General features: G+C 42.3%; 1 protein-coding gene across 1 annotated transcript; it reads right to left on the bottom strand.

Annotated features, from left to right (window-relative positions):
* Positions 1-1,038: 1,038 nt before the first annotated feature.
* LOC117871173 (stromelysin-1-like) lies at positions 1,039-10,019 on the bottom strand. Its single transcript, XM_034758879.1, has 10 exons — positions 9,896-10,019; positions 9,492-9,736; positions 9,026-9,174; positions 8,807-8,932; positions 7,071-7,232; positions 6,089-6,233; positions 4,867-5,000; positions 4,095-4,254; positions 1,590-1,693; positions 1,039-1,398 (listed from the first exon to the last, which is right to left on the bottom strand). The coding sequence occupies exons 1-10, from the start codon at positions 10,001-10,003 to the stop codon at positions 1,295-1,297; spliced, it is 1,437 nt and encodes a 478-aa protein (XP_034614770.1). The 5' UTR covers positions 10,004-10,019; the 3' UTR covers positions 1,039-1,294.
* Positions 10,020-18,014: the final 7,995 nt, after the last annotated feature.

Below are 18,014 nucleotides of genomic sequence, written 5' to 3'. Positions count from 1 at the left end.
GACAATCCCTGACAGGTTTTTGTCCAACCTGTTCTTAAAAATCTCCAATGACGGAGATTCCGCAGCCTCCCTAGGCAATTTATTCCAGTGCCTAACTAACCTGACAGTTAGGAAGTTTGTCCTAATGTCCAATCTAAACTGTCCTTGCTGTAATTTAAGCCCATTGCTTCTTATCCTATACACAGAGGTTAATAAGAACAATTTATGTCCCTCCTCCTTGTGACAACCTTTTATGTACTAGAAAACTGTTCCCTCTCAGTCTTTTCTTTTCCAGACTAAACAAACCCAATTTTTTCAGTTTTCCCTCATAGCTCAGACTGACCTGAGCTGCATTCAGATTAGAGAACTGAAGGATATATCCCATTGTCACTCCCCTGAGCCACCAAATCTCCCACTTTTGCCATCCGACACCCCCATCTTTCGCAATACCTTTATCTAGGGTTATGTCAGTCCCTTCTACTTCATTACAAAAGACACAAAGAAATTATAACAGTTCAGGTAGTGCGTGATGATAGAATCAGTTGTTTAGAATAATATTGTAATGAATGGGGGGGAGGGGTGAATGCCCTCTACTGGATGGAATCAGAACTACTCAACTGTGTGTCATAGGCCCTGTGCAAAATAACTCACATAGTCGAGATGTGCTTTAGGAGTAAACATACCAGAGCACAGTGAACTTCCACATGATCACAGTGTCCAGCATAACGCTGACTGTCAAGGTCCTAGATGGTCATAGCTGTCTTAGAACTATCAACTCTTATGATGCAGAGAGTTAAGGTCTAGTTCTGTGCTTCTATTTTCTTCTTCTAATGTCTTTCCCCTTGCTTCTACCCTGGAGCTGCCCACTTCTGCCTCCCGCTCTGCCTCTCCTCTACAGCTAGTGCAGTTTCTTAAAGTCATCATATTGTCTGAAAGGCTGAGCTGGGAGTTCAGCCTGCAGGGCAATTAAATTAAATTCACTGGCCCCTTCTCTAGTGCTGCTGACCAGAAAGACAAGGAGTCTGGACCAAAAGAACCCAAGACTGTTATATACACAAACATAAAATAGCTTTATTGCTGAGTGACACATTAATAAATAGCCTAAATACAATACTAAGATAAGTTAAAACTATATACAATACATTTAACATTTCTCTGTTATTTAAAATAATATTTATCAGGGATCACAGCTCTTATGTGACTCAGACATAAAGTAAAAGATAAATAACACTGATTAGAAACAAAACATTGATGAAAAGCCATCTCTAGTGCATACAAAATTGGGTTCTGTTTCTTTTGCCTTGTGTGTCTGCTCTTATTTGCAGTCAAACCAACTATTTCTCTGCATTTCACGAATAACTTTCTTGGACTTGGTGTCTATCTCATACTGCTTTGAGCCATGGAAAAAATAGAAATTTCCTAGAAATAAAAATAAAATGAATAATTACTTTGTACAAATGTATATTCATTCTCTTTCCACAAACAATGCTGCAAATTAAAATGTGTACACATAACGAAACACCCTTACAAATGTCTGTAGTGATTCTTGAACCTATGGAAATGCACATTTTCCAGTATATTCAACTATCAAAGTATTTTGTTCTATTTACCTTTTTCTTGAAAAGCAGCATCAACCTTATTGCCAATTCTTGGAAAGTCAACTGATATGCGTCTTGGATAACCCTTTTCCATGGATTCGGTGACTTCATCATAACTGAGTGAAGAAATGAAATGAAAATAATACATAAGCATGTGATATTTAATATTGACTCCAACTGAGCTTTACAACAAGTAAGTCCTGCCCTTAGCTAAAACTCACTAACCATGAGCTACTGTAAACTCATTGAATTGTATAAATCCTTACTATATGAAATCTTTCCCCTTTACTAATCTATGCACCGTTGTCCGTAGCTATTCTGACTAAATAGTTTGTTTTTCTTACTTGATAGCTGTAGGAGGAGCGGTGTGGGGCCCAAGTGTGTAACCTTGATATCTGGGCCCTCATCCTGCAAAGACATTTCTGTACCTGACTTGCTTTGTGCTTATGAATTGTCAATGGGACTAGTCACCTGAGTGAAGCTAAGCATATGCATAAGACTTTGCAGGATGGGGCCCTGGTGAGCACTTAGTTATGTGATAGTCTCACCCAAGAAGAAACAGGGGTGTGGTTTTTTGTGAGGGGGAGTGGTTACAAAACCTGTCCACTTGTAGAAATATGTTCTTAATTTAATTTTAGAAAATGATTGAGTAAAGTTCCCCACTGCACGGGACAGCAGCAGTGCTGTAAAGGCCAGCCTTGCCCCAGCCCTGATCGGGTAGGGGTTGAAATAAGAGGAGGATCTCGTCTTTCCACCCTCACACAGCTATTGGTGGCTATACAGCTGATAGGAAATCCCACCTGCTACTGTAACACCAACAGGCCCCAGTCATCGGAATCAAACCTGGGACTTCTGGAGCTAAATGCATGAGCCTCTACTACATGAGCTAAAAGCCATATGGCCATTAGCTAAGGCCATAGAGCAAACTCATTAATCTCTCTCTAAGTGGTCTCGGTGCCACTTGATGTGACAGAACACCACACCCAGGAGGTGTGTGGGTTACACTACCAGCTCTCCTACCACTGGAGGAGGGGCATACCACTTGGGGGAGACAGCTCATGGTAGGCATGAGCTGCAGGGACACCGCAGGCACAAATAGAGAACTAAGTCAGGGCCGGAAGATGGGCACAGGGAGCTGCCAAAACATTGGGTCCCTACAGGCCTGCATCACACACAAGAATCAGCCAGTGCTGAAAAGGAGGGGGGTACCTTCAACTTGGACTAAGGACAGAGACTAGAAGGGCAGTTGAGATTTTTACTGATGGATTTATGATGCACTCCTATTAACTGTTCTTTGCAATGACACCGGGGCTCAGGCTGTGCTAATAAAGGTGCTGGGATGGAACTCTGCAGTAGAGCTTTGGTCACAAGAATGAGAAAACAAAAATGAGTAGACACAAAAGTGAAAGTGACGTGTCTATTCCCATTGACCCAAGTGAGAGAAAGGCAAGAAAAACAGATTTAAATGGCTGTGCTAAGCTCTGTACAAACCTGTAACACAAAGCCAGTCCCTGTCCAAATTACACTATTATACTATAATGAACTGGCCACTGTGTTGGTGTACCCTACCTTCTGCTGGATAGAATTGGATATGTTCACCTATGTTATAGGAACATACTACAGTAAAAGCTGTGTTATTTGGCCTTGTATCAGCTGGAAAGATCTATAAACTGACATTTCTAATCTTCACCGGAAGTCCAGTTTATAGTCCAGTTGGCATGGGCCAGCAGGCTCCATACCTGGCTCCGCGTGGTTCCCTTGAAGCAGAGACATATCCCTGCTTCTCCTAGGTGGAGGAACAGCCACGAGGGGTTCGGCGTGCGGGAGAGGGGAGGGACATGGGCTCTGGGAGGGAGTGTGGGTTCAGGAGGGGGCTCCGGGCAGGGGGTTGGGACATGGGAGGGGGTTCAGGGTGACGGATCCAGGATGCGCTCACCTTGGGGGGCTTGCTGCAAGCAGCGACCTGGTCCTATTGTTCCTAGGTAGAGGCGCGGCTAGGTGGCTCTGTGTGCTGCCTCCTCCCGCATGTGCCAACCCCGCAGCTCCCATTGGCCATGGTTCCTGGCCAATGGGAGCTGCGGAGCCAGTGCTCGGGGTAGGGTGGGGGCAGAGCACGGAGCTGCCTAGCTGTGCCTCCCCCCAGGAACAGCAGGGACAGGTTACTGCTTGTAGGGAGCTGCCCATACCCTCTCCCGCACCCAAACTCCTTCCCTCTTAGTTAACCGGAATTTTTCACTTACCGGCACCCACCGTTCTCCCGACATGCCCGATAAAAAAGCTTTTACTGTACTAGCAGCGAATGGAAAATGTTCTTTAACTCGAGTGTTTTAAGGAAAAGGAAGATCTGAGTTCTATCTTTGTTGTCATTGAAATTCTGCTTAATAATGGGGTGTGCAATATACCAGTCATGAAATCCTACTCAAGGGAGCCACAGATTTGTCATAATTTCAAATGTAAAGGCTTAATAAGGCTTTAAATAAACTGCATGGATTATTTGCTGGGAGAATTTAATCTTACCTCCAATACTTGTTACCTACAAAGAAGTACGTTTTTTTTGTATTCTCATCATAAACAGCAGCATCAATTGTCTTAACGTATCTTGGAAAGCCCAGGGTGTGGATGTTCCTAGGAAAACCTGGATGTACAGAGTATCCACTGAGAACCCAGTATTGGTTGCCTGTCAAGAAAAACAAGATAGGAAAGCTTGATAGGTACTTCTGATGAGCTTAAGCAGTATTTAATTACAGTCGTGGAGCTTCCCCAAGGAAACTTTTCTGTTCCCTGAGGGGTGTATTCCATTGATAGCATTGAATTTGAAGACACTTCTTTCTTGCAAGGCAGCTGGAATGTTTAAGGTTTCAGGACACTTGGATCTTTTGCTTTATAAATTCATTAGAGTAGTTAAAAAAAACATTTCCCCCCCATGGGAGCTGGGATTGTTCAGCACCTCTGGAAATCAGGCCACTTAGTTAGGTGCCTAAATATGAATTTAGCTGACTAAATGTAAACACTCCATTTTAAACAGTTTAGCTCAGATATATAACTGATCCTCTCACCTGCCTTAAGCACATCATTTAACTTCACTCTCAGTTTTCCTCTCAGTTATGAAATAGGCATAATATCTTATTTCACAGGACTGTTGTGAGGTTTAATTAGTTAATGACTGTGAAACTGCACTTTGAAGTGAAAAGTTATGTAAGTTCTAGGTGGTGGTGGTTATTATTAATAATAATAATTGCTTCTTCATTTCCACATGTAAGAAGAATGTCTAGGAATTCAATAGAAATACCTTTAAAAAGAAACACTTGATCCTTTTTGTCAATTTCATAAGCAGCTTCGAAGCCAGAAGGTAGCGTTGGCCAGAAGGAAGAAATTAAATCATGCTCAATACCTGGGAAATAAGGACTCTTGCGCCAGATGTACCTGATTGAAAAGACAAGTTGCTTGTTTATATAATCATATTTTATCATTAATTTACGAGATCGTCAACAGGAAAATTTAATAAAAATTCCTACTACATGAGCTGTATATTTGTTCCTTAGTTGCAGGTGGTGGGACATGCTCCCAACCCACAGATCATGTCCCCTTGGAGATGCAATGCCCATTTCCTAGTGCCCTCTTCAGCGCTACAGAGAAATCCTGTCCTATTTCTTTGCACTGTGGTTCTTCCACCCTGCCCTTTTACCTCACCCTTTCCCTCCCATTCCTTTGGTCCCCAGTAAGGCACAGGGAAGAGCTGAAACCTATCTGTAACACTGTGTCAGGAGGAATCCTTTTGCCCACCATGTAAATGCAGCCATCTCTTCAGTGCAATGTATCAGCTCTTTGACAATGCACAGCAACACTAAACTGCACTTTTTAGGAGGGACATTTAAGAATAATTTCTTCCATTGAATCTTCACGAAGTATTTATGCAGGCAGAATGTCATTCCCTGAGTTGGTATTTGGCCATGGGGATGCCACTTTTATTCCATCTTGCAAGAAGTGCATTGGGATCTTTAAATGACCCGTTAAAGGGTTAAGTATCAGATCTCATTGAAAAGATGGCGCCTCTAACAGCAGAGTGTCGCCAAGCACTGCAGCTGGAGCCTTGATTCAATGCTGTCTGGAGGCTAAGAACGCCACCTACTGAATCACCAACAACACTTTCGATAGCCCCATAGTTTTCCCTTTAGATCTGCCATCCGCAGCCTGACACCAGTCTGTCAAGAACAATGCTTCATGTGATATGGCTGCAGGCCAAAGTACAATGCTCTGATTGCACAATTGCCATGGAAATGTAACAGACCATGCACAGGATGACTAAGGATGATTTAAAATATTAATATTTACTCACCTGTCAGAAAGCCCAGATACTTTGCCCAGGTTACAAGGGGAAGTAGAAATTTGTGAGGTTGTGTTGACTATACATTTGGAAGGAAATCCCCCCTCTTGAACTAATTGTCAAAGCATTGCCATTACAAGTGTAGTTTAAGCAAAACTTGATGTTGACAAAACAGAAATAAATTTACCTGTCTTTAAAGAATATTATTTCCCCACGGAGGGTGGTGATGGCATCAAAAGTCACGTGAGGGTCACAGATGCCTGTTGTTGATGTTTCTGTTGGTGTTTCTGTGGGTGGTGTGGAAACTGGTGGCTTAGTAGAGGCTGGGGGTCCTTAGGGAAGAGGTAAAAGCAGAATTGGAAAGTCAATTAGTATTGCTATTACAGCACTTGGAGAACAGCAATATTGGGCCAAATTCTCCGTTGGTTTGAAACAGTGTTTTCCCATTCTATCTAGGTAATTATATGGCCACCACTGCCATATTATCTGAATGCTTCACAATCTTTAATGTATTTACCCTCACAATACCCCTGTGGGATAGGACAATGCTATTATCCCCATTTTACGGACTGAGAGGATTAGTGACACAGAAGCTCTAGGGCAGAGCAAGGAATTGAACTTGGGTTTCTGGAGTCCTAGCCTAGTGCCTTCACCACTGCCTCTCTGAACTCCTCCTTGATATTAATGGAGCTGTGCCAATTCACATCTGCTTAGGAGCTGGCACAAGACTGTCACAAAGTTTCATACAGAAACATATTTAAACCTTTCGGATTAGTGAAGCCCAGGAAGCACTTACCTCTGCAGGGGAGGCAGGGGGTGACTAATATGCACGAAGGGGTTGCACTATGTGCTCCTCCTCATAGTTAGCCAGCTGAGCTAGCTCGTGCAGATGGACTTAGAGTGAGCCATGGCCTTACCTGCTTCTCATCCCTTTGGCTATGATTAGCACCCAAGAGGACACAAGAGGGAACACAGTCCCTGTGTAAAGGCACGAGCAAGGACTGCAATTACAGCCAGCCCCTGTACACTGCTCTAAGGACGGAGGCGCCTTACCCCCTTCACACCCCACGCAGGTAGGCCACAGTATGGCTCTTGGTTACACATTCTCATCAGATTGTTTATAACCTGTATGAGAGAGACTTTAAAAAAAGGTGATGCTTCCTCCTTACCATATAGGGTTTGAATGCCATCAACATCGTCCTGAGGGAGCCTGTAGTTTCTGGTCTCTGTCTGCAGATAGGCTGGATACATCAAGGAGCCAAGGACATTTGAATGACCAAGACCCAATGAGTGGCCAAACTCATGAGCAGCAACAAGGAACAAGTTGAATCCTAAAAATATAAAAAGCGTAGAATGCATGTAGATTAAATAAATGTCCCCGTAAAACAATAGGAAAGGACGGGTGAGGTCCCAGAGGAGCGGAGAAGGGGGAACATAGTAGCCATCTTTAAAAAAGGGAAACAAAGGAAATGTCTACACTGCATTGTAAACCTGGCTCTGTGTGACCTGGGATTGTGAATACAATGTATCCAAGCCCATGCTTAAGCATCCATACTGCATTGTAAGTCTGGGTTCACAATTGCTGGACCCAGGCCTCACAGCTGTATTAGCACATCCATATGGCACTACACACACCTTCTGACTCTGGTCTGCAGCTTGAGCTGTGTCCACCCTGCAAAATGACAGGGCTTGGATCCAGATCACAGTGGGACTCAGGCTCTGAACCACCACCACCCCATCCCCAACACCCCTCCAACCACCTCCCCCACACACACAGCACCAGGTCCTTAGTGCTTGCTGATCTATGTCAGATGATTTGTATGTGGACAGAAGGGGGGCTTTGGCGCAAACCTGAATAAGAGCCCCGGCTTAGTGTGCAGCATTGACGTACGCAAAGAGGACCCAGGGAATTATAGACCAGTCAATCTAACTTTGAGTCATGGAAAGATACTGAAAAAATTCTTAAACAAACACTTTGTAAGCACCTAGAGAATAAGAAGGTTATAGGGTATAGCCAACATGGATTTGTGAAGAACAAATCATGCCAAACCAATCTCATTTCTTTCTTTTACAGAATTACTGGCCTAAGTATAGGAGGGAAACAGTAGACGTGATATATCTTGATTTCAGAAAGACGTTTGATATAGTCCCACATGTCATTCACATCAACAACCTGGGGAAATCTGGTCTAGATTAAATTACAATAAGGTGGGTGCACAACTGGTTGAAAAACCATAATCAAAAGTAGTTACAAATGGTTCACTGTCAAACTGGGAGGATGCATCTAGTGGGTTTGTCCTGAGTCTGGTACAATTCAATATTTTCATTAATTATTTGGATAATAGAGCGGAGAGTGTGCTTTTAAAATTTCTGGAGGAAAGATTAGAATTCAAAATTACCTTTATAAATTGAAGAACTGGTTTAAAATCATCAAGATGAAATTCAATAAAGACAAGTGCAAATTACTACACTTAGGAAGGAAAAATCAAATGAACAACTGCAAAATGGAGAATAACTGGCTAGGCAGTAGTACTGCAGAAAAGGTTCTGGGGTTATAGTGGATCACAAACGGAACATCAGCCAGCGATGTGATGTAGTGGTAAAAAAGATGAATATGTTTCTGGGATATATTAACAGGAGTGTCATATGTAAGACACAAGAGGGAATTACTTCAGTGGAATTACTATGGATTGTCATGGATGTCACTGAGCTCAGAATCTGAACCACTGATTTCAAGCAAATTCTGCTAAGAAGTACAGCAGATTCAGACCCTTTATAAGTAGTTATTACTAAGCTGCGTTACTTTTGTGTCCCCATCTCTTTCCAGTGTAAAAATGAGCTAATAGCTCTTAAAATCGAATACTGTACAGCAGAGAATGCTAATGAAATAGTAAGGAATACCTACCTTTCAAATCTTTTGTCCAGTATTCATCCTCATCAAAGTGGGCATCTCCACCAATACCTTCGCCCGGTGCAAAGGCATGAGCGAGAGTTCCACCCGGTCCATCAAAGGAAAAGAAGTCACCATGAACTAGAAAAGGATACATAAAAGTATGATTCTTCTTAATCAGGACTGTAAGTAAAGGAGTCAATACTTATTCTTGACACATGGGGATTCTCTTACATCCAGCCACAAAGGAGATCATTATATCTGCGTTGCCTTCATAAACTCTGGTGAATTTCAGTGGGGTCACGCTGCTCCAGACGTTCCAAGCCTTCTCAATCGCTTCATCTACATCAGCTGGTTCCATGTCTGGTGTATAGTTCAAAATCCTTTAAATGCATAATAAGGAAATAAATGTAGGCAATTACAAATGCAACTAACAGGACATGTACTTAAAGTTAAACATTTTGCTTCCTTGTTGTCTGTATATTATATTTGTATGTTTTGTCTTTTTAGACAATATGCTCCTTGATACACAATATAGGTCTACCTCTGTGTTTGTTTAGTGTCTACAACAATAAGGCTTTGATCCTGATTCAGGCTCCTAGGTGCTACCATAATGATAAGAATAAATAATAATAAACATATAAAACTAATTATTTCTGTAATTCCCTGAGGCACTCAAGGAAACACATTGAAATATTACCTATATTTCAGATCTGTTTTTGTCCATCTAGGAGACAGTGGAAAGGTGCTGAACTGACCGACATCGGGTATTCCACACCTGGGCTGCTTCATCACCTTCAGAGTATTGGAATCCAGTTCCCCAGTCACTTTCAGCCCAAAGAATTTCTGCATTTCTTGGATTTTGTCAGTTATGGGTTTGCTGTTCTTCATTTTAAAGATAGGTTCTGCCTCTGTTTTAAGTTTATAGTACTTTTCCAGATATTTCTGACGGGAAAAAAATACCCACATTTTATGACATTCATGTTTCTTTTAAAATGTATAGAATAATCTTAATAGTTATATAGTTATTGCTGTGATCTTAATATGATAAAAGACTAATTCTTCCTATCAGCTTTATGCATATATACTGTCTACAGTCATTACCTTAGCAAATTGCATGTCTTCTTCATTTTTCTTCTCTGTTTCTGGAACTAGTGGTAAAGCATAAGAAAATGCTACACAAAGTAAGATCTGGAATGAAAGACTCTTCATTTTCAAGATCACTTCTTTTTCCTGTCACTAGTTTAACAAAATCTCTCAGTCTCTAACTTTTCTAGGCATGTCTCTTCAGTGTCCTAGTATATATATCACTTGGCTGCTCTGTAAAGTCAACAGTGGCATGACTCACAGTTTATAACATCCTCTGATTTTCCACAAAACATACACAATGCTACTTTTAGGAGAAGTATGACACACTACAGGTGACCTCGTCTGAAACCCCCTGATTTTGCAGTGTTGTCAGAGGATGTCCAGGATACTTTCTTGTTCCTTTCCTTCCCATTTTTCCCCCTTTCCTTCGTAAATTAGGCAAACATTTTCAGACTTGAGTTCAGCACCAAAAGTTATATCTAGGTTTCTGCATAAAAGTAGTCTGATTTTTCAGAGGTGCTAAAGGGCTGCAGTGTGAGAAACAATATTATGTTAGCAAATGTTAGAGTTGTCTTAATCTAGTAAATTGTTCCAATTTGTTGTCAGTAGTTGTCTTGTTTTATAAGCTAAAATTGTAATATGAAATTATTTTGCTTTAAAATAATTTTGTTTTGTTACAAGTCTAGTCTGCTTGTTAAAAGATTCTTTAACTGTTCCCTTTGCTGTTCCCTTTAATTGCTTGTTAGAAAATTGTTTAGCCATTCTTTGTGTGTGTGAGGATGCAAGTGTGTGAGTAAATAAGAAGAGATGCCAGCAGCGGATGGGCATAATCACTAAAGAGGGAGTGAAGAAACGAAGACGTCAGTATTATCTTGTCCTGTTGGCCAAAAAGTGCAGATTAACAACCCTAAAGTACAAAAGTATCTGCCCCAAAACAAGAACAAAATGCCAGATAAGAAGGTGAAAGATGGTTATGTATACAAACAGTTCTGTGATAAACAATGCAAGCATGACACAAAAGCAAGACCCATAGACTTGCTTGAGAACTAACTATTATAAAAGATGGGTGAGAACAAGGGAGCTTTGGGTTTGTTCTGCATTAACAATGGAGCATCAGATGTGTCCGACTTGAGGCCCAGCTCCCTCCTTGTGTTCAGTCTAGCTGGCCACTAGGCTGACTCGAGCAACGATAAGGACTGGGAACTATAACACAGGCTGCAGAATCTTTGTGGTGTGTGTGCGTATGTAGAAACATATACTGATTTTGATACTTGTTTAGTGTTTTAAATAAACGTGTTGTATTGCCTTGTCCCCTGAAAAAGATTCTGTGAGTTTTTATAAGCATAACAGCAGTTCCCACTAAGGTGCATCAGAGCAGGATTTTCTCCTGCGCACAGTACAATATCTGCAGAAGTTATTCCTTGACCTCTTTATGCCCTACAAGATTGACCTAGGCCTGAGGACAGGGCCTCTGTGCATCTTGAAAAGTCAGTAGGCTCCCTTCCCTCAGTCCCAGTTGTTGCTATTGATTTCAGCAATATAGACTGCCATGCCAGTTAAGCTGCATGTGCATACATGGTCCTTAGCATACAGTCTGGGGCAGATGTGCCTGGAGTTTGAGGGAGAGGAATCCTCTCTTGGAGTATGTTTACACAGCATTTTGGAGCGAGCCTCCCTGCCTGCATCAAGTGACTCGAGCTAGCAGGCCTTGCACTAGCACTCCAAAAACAGCACTTTGAAATTGCAGCTTAAGGATCCAAAGTCTGCAGATCCCAAATTCCAGTCCAAGCTGCCACTTCAAAGCACAGTCTGTACAGTGAGCCCCACGAGCCCAAGACTTTTGACCAGGTTGGGCAGCTTGCTCCATAATGCTATGTGAACATACCCTATGGGGGATTCATTTAACCAAAAGGCTGGAGTAGACTCTGCTGCCCCCTTTTGTGGCAATAGTGAATTTTTGGCCCTGTCTCCTGGTCCACCCATATCTCTCCCCTCCATTCCCCCCACAGTGACATGTACGGGGCCTCAGTAGAGCACCCCAGAACTACACTGGCCCTCTGCCCAGGGAGTCTCCACATCTATGGAGGAAGGGACAGGATTTGCCCTCTGATGAGCTGAGTGAACAAATCTATGTGTGCTCAGTATGTGGTTTTCAAATGTGCCTAACTAGGTCAAATCAAGACCAGTTTCCTTTGGAACAAGGCCTTGCACTGTTCCTCAAGCCAGATGTCAAGTTGCAGATCTCAGCCACTGTGGTACTAGGATTGTTTTTAAAAGGCTGTAAGAAATTTGCTATTGCTGAAAAAGTATTTTCTTTCTTGCTTGCTCTCTCCTTTCTTTTCTTCCCCCCCCCCATTCAAAAATGGCTAAGTTGTTTGTCAGATCAAATTTCCACTCCCACCCTCTCCTTCCCAAACCATATTTGTGCACAAACCAACTATGGGAAATGTCAGCTTCCAAAAGTGAATGTTTCAGAAAGATGCAAGCAACTAACGACAGGATTAAAATAGAAATAGTTGTGCAACCTTAAATCTGGAGCAACATGATTAGCACCCCACTATAAATAATTATATCCCCTCTGCAAGGACCAAGCATATCTAATAATGGGTGTTGCCACAATAGGTTCTGGGGAAGGTAGGAGTATCCATATCATAACCTTATCCCAGTTTGATTGCTAATCCATGGGCCCTACCATAGGACTTCATGAGGGAGAGTAGGACTTTGAGCTCACTTTCTTCCTGCCTCTCCACAATGCTTGAAATGCTGTATCTCATTCAACGGCATTTGACAGATGGGACCATAATGTTCTTATCTGTAAACTTCAGTCCCTAGGATTGGCAACTGAGCATGTTAGTAACTAAAAAAATTACAGACCAGATTGTGCCTAGCTCTTGCCCAGGGCTCTCAGAAGGTTGAGGTAGGCTAATGAATAAGTGAGTTCTGCAAGTTGTCAGAGAGCAGTTCCCACATTTCTAAGTAATGGTACAGGAACCATGGCAGGGGTATCCAGGAGGCATTGTAACTCAAATCGTCCCACTGAGGTACAGTTCCTTCTTTGCTTGCCCCTTGCTCTGGGGGTAGACAGGGAGAGCTAAGTAATCTGCTACTGGCCTATGCCAGTAACACCATTACAATTGACTGCACTGCCGTGTGTATGTGTGTGGGTGGGGGGAGACCAGGAGCCACCCTCCTGCTCCGGATGGGAGATGTACAGAGTTTAAAACATATATTTGTATAATACAGAAGTGAAAAAGCAGAAATCCCTACAGCATCAGTGACAGGCTCTCAGGAAGCAGTGCCCACTTCTACAGAAGGGACTTTCAGCGATCTAGCTTAGTTACTTATATTCATTGCTAGAGTGACTGAGCACCTCACAATCATTAATATATTCATCTTCACAGCACCCCTCTGAGGTAGAGAAGTGCTATTATCCTAATTTTATAGATGGGGAACTGAAGCTCAGAGAGGCTAAGTGACTTCTCAAGGTCTGTAGCAGAGCTAGGAATTAAACCCGGGTCTCCTGAATCTTCAGGCTAATGTCCTAATGCTGGACCATCCTTCCAGTATTATGGATCACCACTAGTGCAACATATTTCTCCAGTCCAACTCACATAGTTGTCTGAGGTCTCAAAATGTTGCTTTTAATTAAATTTCAACAGTACTAAATTTTTCTGCAGATAAACAAAATCCCAGGTTTAGCTGGAAATTTTGTGATTTCTTAACTACAGATATTTGAAGTTCTACCCAGAAGTAGAATTTGGCACTTTGGCAATATTGGGTTATGGAGAGAAGGAAAGGAAAGATAAATTAACACAGTTGGAAACAATCACACTCACAATCAGACTCATATCTTGACTTTAGTAAGGCTTTTGATATTACCTCGCATAACATTCTCAAACAAACTAGGAAAATACAACCCAGCTACTATACAGAGGGTTCATAACTGATTGGAAAACTGTTCCCAGAGAGTAATCAGTGATTCACAATCAAGCTGGAAGCACATATCAAGTGGGGTCCTTCAGGGAACAGTTCTGGGTCCAGTTCTGTTCAATATCTTCATCAATTATTTTAGATAATGACATAGAGAGTACACTTATAGAAACTTATCACACAGAGAGCCACGCTGAAGAATCAAGGCCTTGGCAGGCCTAAGAATGGCAGAAGTAGCTAGGTCTTTTCACTCTATTGGAGCAGGTGGTGGCCTATATGAGAACAGGTTCCCATTGCTTTAGTGCTGTTACTACTTACTGGGTACGGGGTGAAATCACACAGGCTTTGAATGACCAGAAACTCTGAATGTCCACCTGGCAAGACAGACCCATCCTGCCATTATGCAGCCAGATTCCAAAGACCCTGCAGATGACTGAGGTGTCCAGAAGGACAGGGACAATCTTTATTGGAACCTATGGGGACCCCACCAGGTCTCACAGCTCTCTCTACACGCAGTCTCCCTCTACCCTATATAATGGTGTCTTCCTGCCGGGAAGATGGACTATTGCCTTCTTCTGTATCTTCTTTGGAGCAAGAACTGTGCTTCCCTCTGAAGAGGAATGCAAAGCAAGACCACTGCCTGCCTATAATCCTAAAGGATGGAGATAATCTACTCTCTCCACCTTACTGCAGCCAGGAGGGACATGGATCACCACACCACTACCGACAGCCATTGTTGCTGGCCATCTGAGAGAGAACATACTAAATGCAGCCACTCCATCTGAGGAAATTAATTAAAATGGCTTTAACTATTTGTCCTGCTGACTGCCTAGGGTAGACTCATCCAGTCAGGAAAACAGGGCCAATATCATGCGGCAACAATGAAGACCAGCTAACACAGTGCAAAATTTGAAAAAGCAGTCTGAAATTTTGTTTCTAGTGCACAGAAATTTTCAAGTTTCTGAAAAATGGCTTCCCATTTGATAAAGGTTCCATAAAATTCAAACACAGATACATCTTAATAAAACAGTCTGATATCAAAGAGACTACAGCTGGACAAATCATCCACTTTAAGTAAATTACCTGATGAATTTAACCCTTTTTGTGTGTGTGTGTTTGTTTGAGAATTTTGTGTGAACAAATTCTGATTTCTGCAAATTTCTTAGCTATTCACAAATATGACCCGAATGGGTGGAATTAACATGAGCCAGGCTATGGCTTGCTTGAAAACCCTTCATTTTAACTACCCATTCCTTGTCATGTGAGACTGGTCTGCTGTCACATGGCATCATTTTGGCTTCCTAATTGGTTGACCGAGACTTTAGAAAAGGAATAAAAATTAACAAATTGTGAATAACAAGCAGTGAATAATGAAAAGAGGACCATCTTGGATACACATGTGAATGTGGGCATTTGTATGAAGAACAGACATTCATATGAACAAAATCTGCTTATGTGAATGTTCCTGAATAGCGATTACTCATGTAAGGGTCTAAATGTACTGAATGAATGCTTCCCTGACAGCTAGCTGGGAGGGGGAGAGACTTTGGGTGTGTTTATAAAAATACAGTTTGCTCCTGCTCTACTGAGATATCCAGCAGATAGAGTAGTGTTTTGCTCAAAGTAATCAACTTTGGCTGGTGTTGGGTTACAAATCACTTTAGTACTGAATGCAGGGGTCGTGAAATGCAGTTACCAATGTTGTAATTATTATAGGAATACAGGGAAGCAGGACTGTGCTTAACCTGTCCAAAATGAGGGGCGCCACCCTTAGCTGAAAGGACCTTGTGTAGCCCGGGGCTTGAATGCCAGAGCCCCTGTAAAAATAAGAGTGGGGACAGGTGTCTCAACCAGGAGGATTGCAAACCCACCCCAAGAGTTCCCCATAGAATATTAGGGTTGGAAGAGACCTCAGGCGGTCATCTAGTCCAATCCCCTGCTCAAAGCAGGACCAACACCCACACCCTGGTCTGGTTTAACCTGTTCCTCTCCACTGATCAAAGAAAGAGCTACCAAGGCTTCATTAGGAGCCTCTTTTGGTTATTTTAAATGATCAATCAGAGCCAAAATCACTTGATATGGGGCAGTGTTTCTGCCCAGCCTGCAAAGAGCTGAAAATCATTAAGAGAGTGATGTTCAGTGGTCACAGCAGAAAGGCAGGTGGTAGCAGAAGGTGACTGACACTCAGCTGGCGAATGAGTGGCTGGAGACGTGCAGCGAGCGGCTAGCAGGGCGGCTGGTGGGAAGGCACAGGGAGTAAGGTGCCTCCTTATCTCCACCCAAGGTATGAGGTGAACTCCGCAGATGCACCTCTGAACTCTGGGTCTGCACTGACCAAGGTCTCTCGCACCAACAGAAGTTGTTCCAATAAAAGGTACTAAGTTACCCACCGTGTCTCTCTAATTTCTTAAATAGTCATCATTAAAAAAACAGTTGAAGAACGAGTGAGGATTTTGTTTCTCTACCCACACACAGACAGGATGAAGAAGAAATCCATGACTTTTAGCTTCTATTATTATACACGCTTTAAAGTAGCCAAAGAATATTTGTTAGGGTGATTTTTGTGGCTGAAAAAAGCCGACTCACTTTCTGTCTGTATTTTTGGTGGTACTGTGACTATCCCAAAATTCAGTCTCAAATTACTATTGTTCTGAATTCCAGCTAAATTCTGACACCCAGCTTTAGGTAAATACATTTTTCAGTACCTGTTTGAAAGTGAATGGTAAGGAGGCAACACAGCTTAGTCCCTGTGTCTTTTCCTGATGACAAGTCAGCATGGTTTGGGTGAGGAAAGGAGGCTCTGTTCCCTTTTGGTCTCTCCTCACATCACCAACTATTTCTTCTCCCCTTCTCCTTATGGTTTATTAAGGACAGCTCCCCTATTGTGCGGTTCCCCTGTCTCATTCAGGAACTTCTTCCTCCCTTCTCACAGTTATTGCAGTACCACTCCCTTCCCCAATGTCAGATTGCTCCCTACTTATGAGCCAGCTGAAAGGAAGCTGTGTGGGAGGGGATTGAGACTATTTGAAATGGAAAGATGGCCTATGATAAAACCAATGATGTGGAAGTCAAGATCTGGGTTCCATATGGCCAACTGCCATAAACTTCCTGCATCACCATGGGCCACTCACTCCGTCTTTCTATGCCTTGATTCCCATGTATAAAAGGGGGTTAATAATACTTCCTTTCTCTTGCAAGCATTTGCGGACAGGAATTGTCTTTTACTATGGATTTGTTCTGTCTCAGTGTTAGCTGGAGCCTCTCAATGCCATTCTAATAGTAAATAGTGATATTAATGTTTTGTATTTATTCAAATTCCAGTGGGCATATAGGCCAGGTTCCATTGTAATGATACATAGAAAAATGATCTACGTGACTATCAGTGGCTGATCTCAATTATTAGGGATGAATTCGCAGCACTGTCTTGTAAAATCAATTTCCTCTCCTCAAGTGACATCAACAGTAAAAAAGATTAAAGCAGTTCCATATTTGTATTTAGTGGACGTGTATAAACAAATTACTTGAGCCACATTTCATTTCCCAGCAGAAATGTTTAATCAGGAGGTTCTTTTCCCCAAATATGTGATCTTAAGTAGTGTTATAATTTGTTATGATTATGTCATGACTCTTAAAACCAGAGATAGGCCTAAGCCAAACACCCCACAACTTTGAGGAATGGGGAAAGGAAATCTAGATCCAAATTTTGAAACTTGAGACCTTTCAAGAGAGCTTTTCTGTGAAAAGATCCTGTCATTCATTTCAGAAGATCAGTTTATTGGAGCTAGGTATTGACTTTAGGCACAACCTGGAGAAATGGGTGGTGCAGAAAAGCTACAGGAGTTGCCTCTGAGACACAATTCATTTGCTGCTTCCTTCTTGCTTTGCTGGCCTCTTCCAGTTTCAAACTGTGCCACCCTCCCATCAAACCAGTTCAACTTTTCTGGCCACCAGCTCTAGGGTGCAGCCAAGTCACTGCCCACCTTCTCCAGCAGCAGTGGGGAGTAAGTAAACATGCAGCACCCATTTAATTTTATATACATGAATCTGGGCAGCCTGTATAGATGGGTAAGGTGAGTTCTTACTTCCCCTCACTGGCTTACAGTCCATCTGGAAAGTGGGGATAGGCTTCTTCCATGGCCCATTGTGTCATTGATGGGCCATCAACTTAAACATTTCCTTCACAATGTGCTGGTTAGACTGGATG

This window comes from Trachemys scripta, chromosome 1 (genome assembly GCF_013100865.1).
Source record: "Trachemys scripta elegans isolate TJP31775 chromosome 1, CAS_Tse_1.0, whole genome shotgun sequence".
Taxonomy (NCBI): domain Eukaryota; kingdom Metazoa; phylum Chordata; order Testudines; family Emydidae; genus Trachemys; species Trachemys scripta.
The sequence above is the reverse complement of the archived record's forward strand: the minus strand, read 5'-3'. Positions and strand labels throughout refer to the sequence as shown.

Bases quoted from the DNA above. Each gene is read 5' to 3' on its own strand.
- LOC117871173 (XM_034758879.1), bottom strand. From the start codon at position 10,003: ATGAAGAGTCTTTCATTCCAGATCTTACTTTGTGTAGCATTTTCTTAT. The intron at 8,933-9,025 runs GTAAGAGAATCC...ATCCTTTTCTAG, and splicing joins GATCTCCTTTGTGGCTGGAT to TTCATGGTGACTTCTTTTCC. The intron at 1,694-4,094 runs GTAAGATTAAAT...TTCTTCACTCAG, and splicing joins GTAGGTAACAAGTATTGGAG to TTATGATGAAGTCACCGAAT.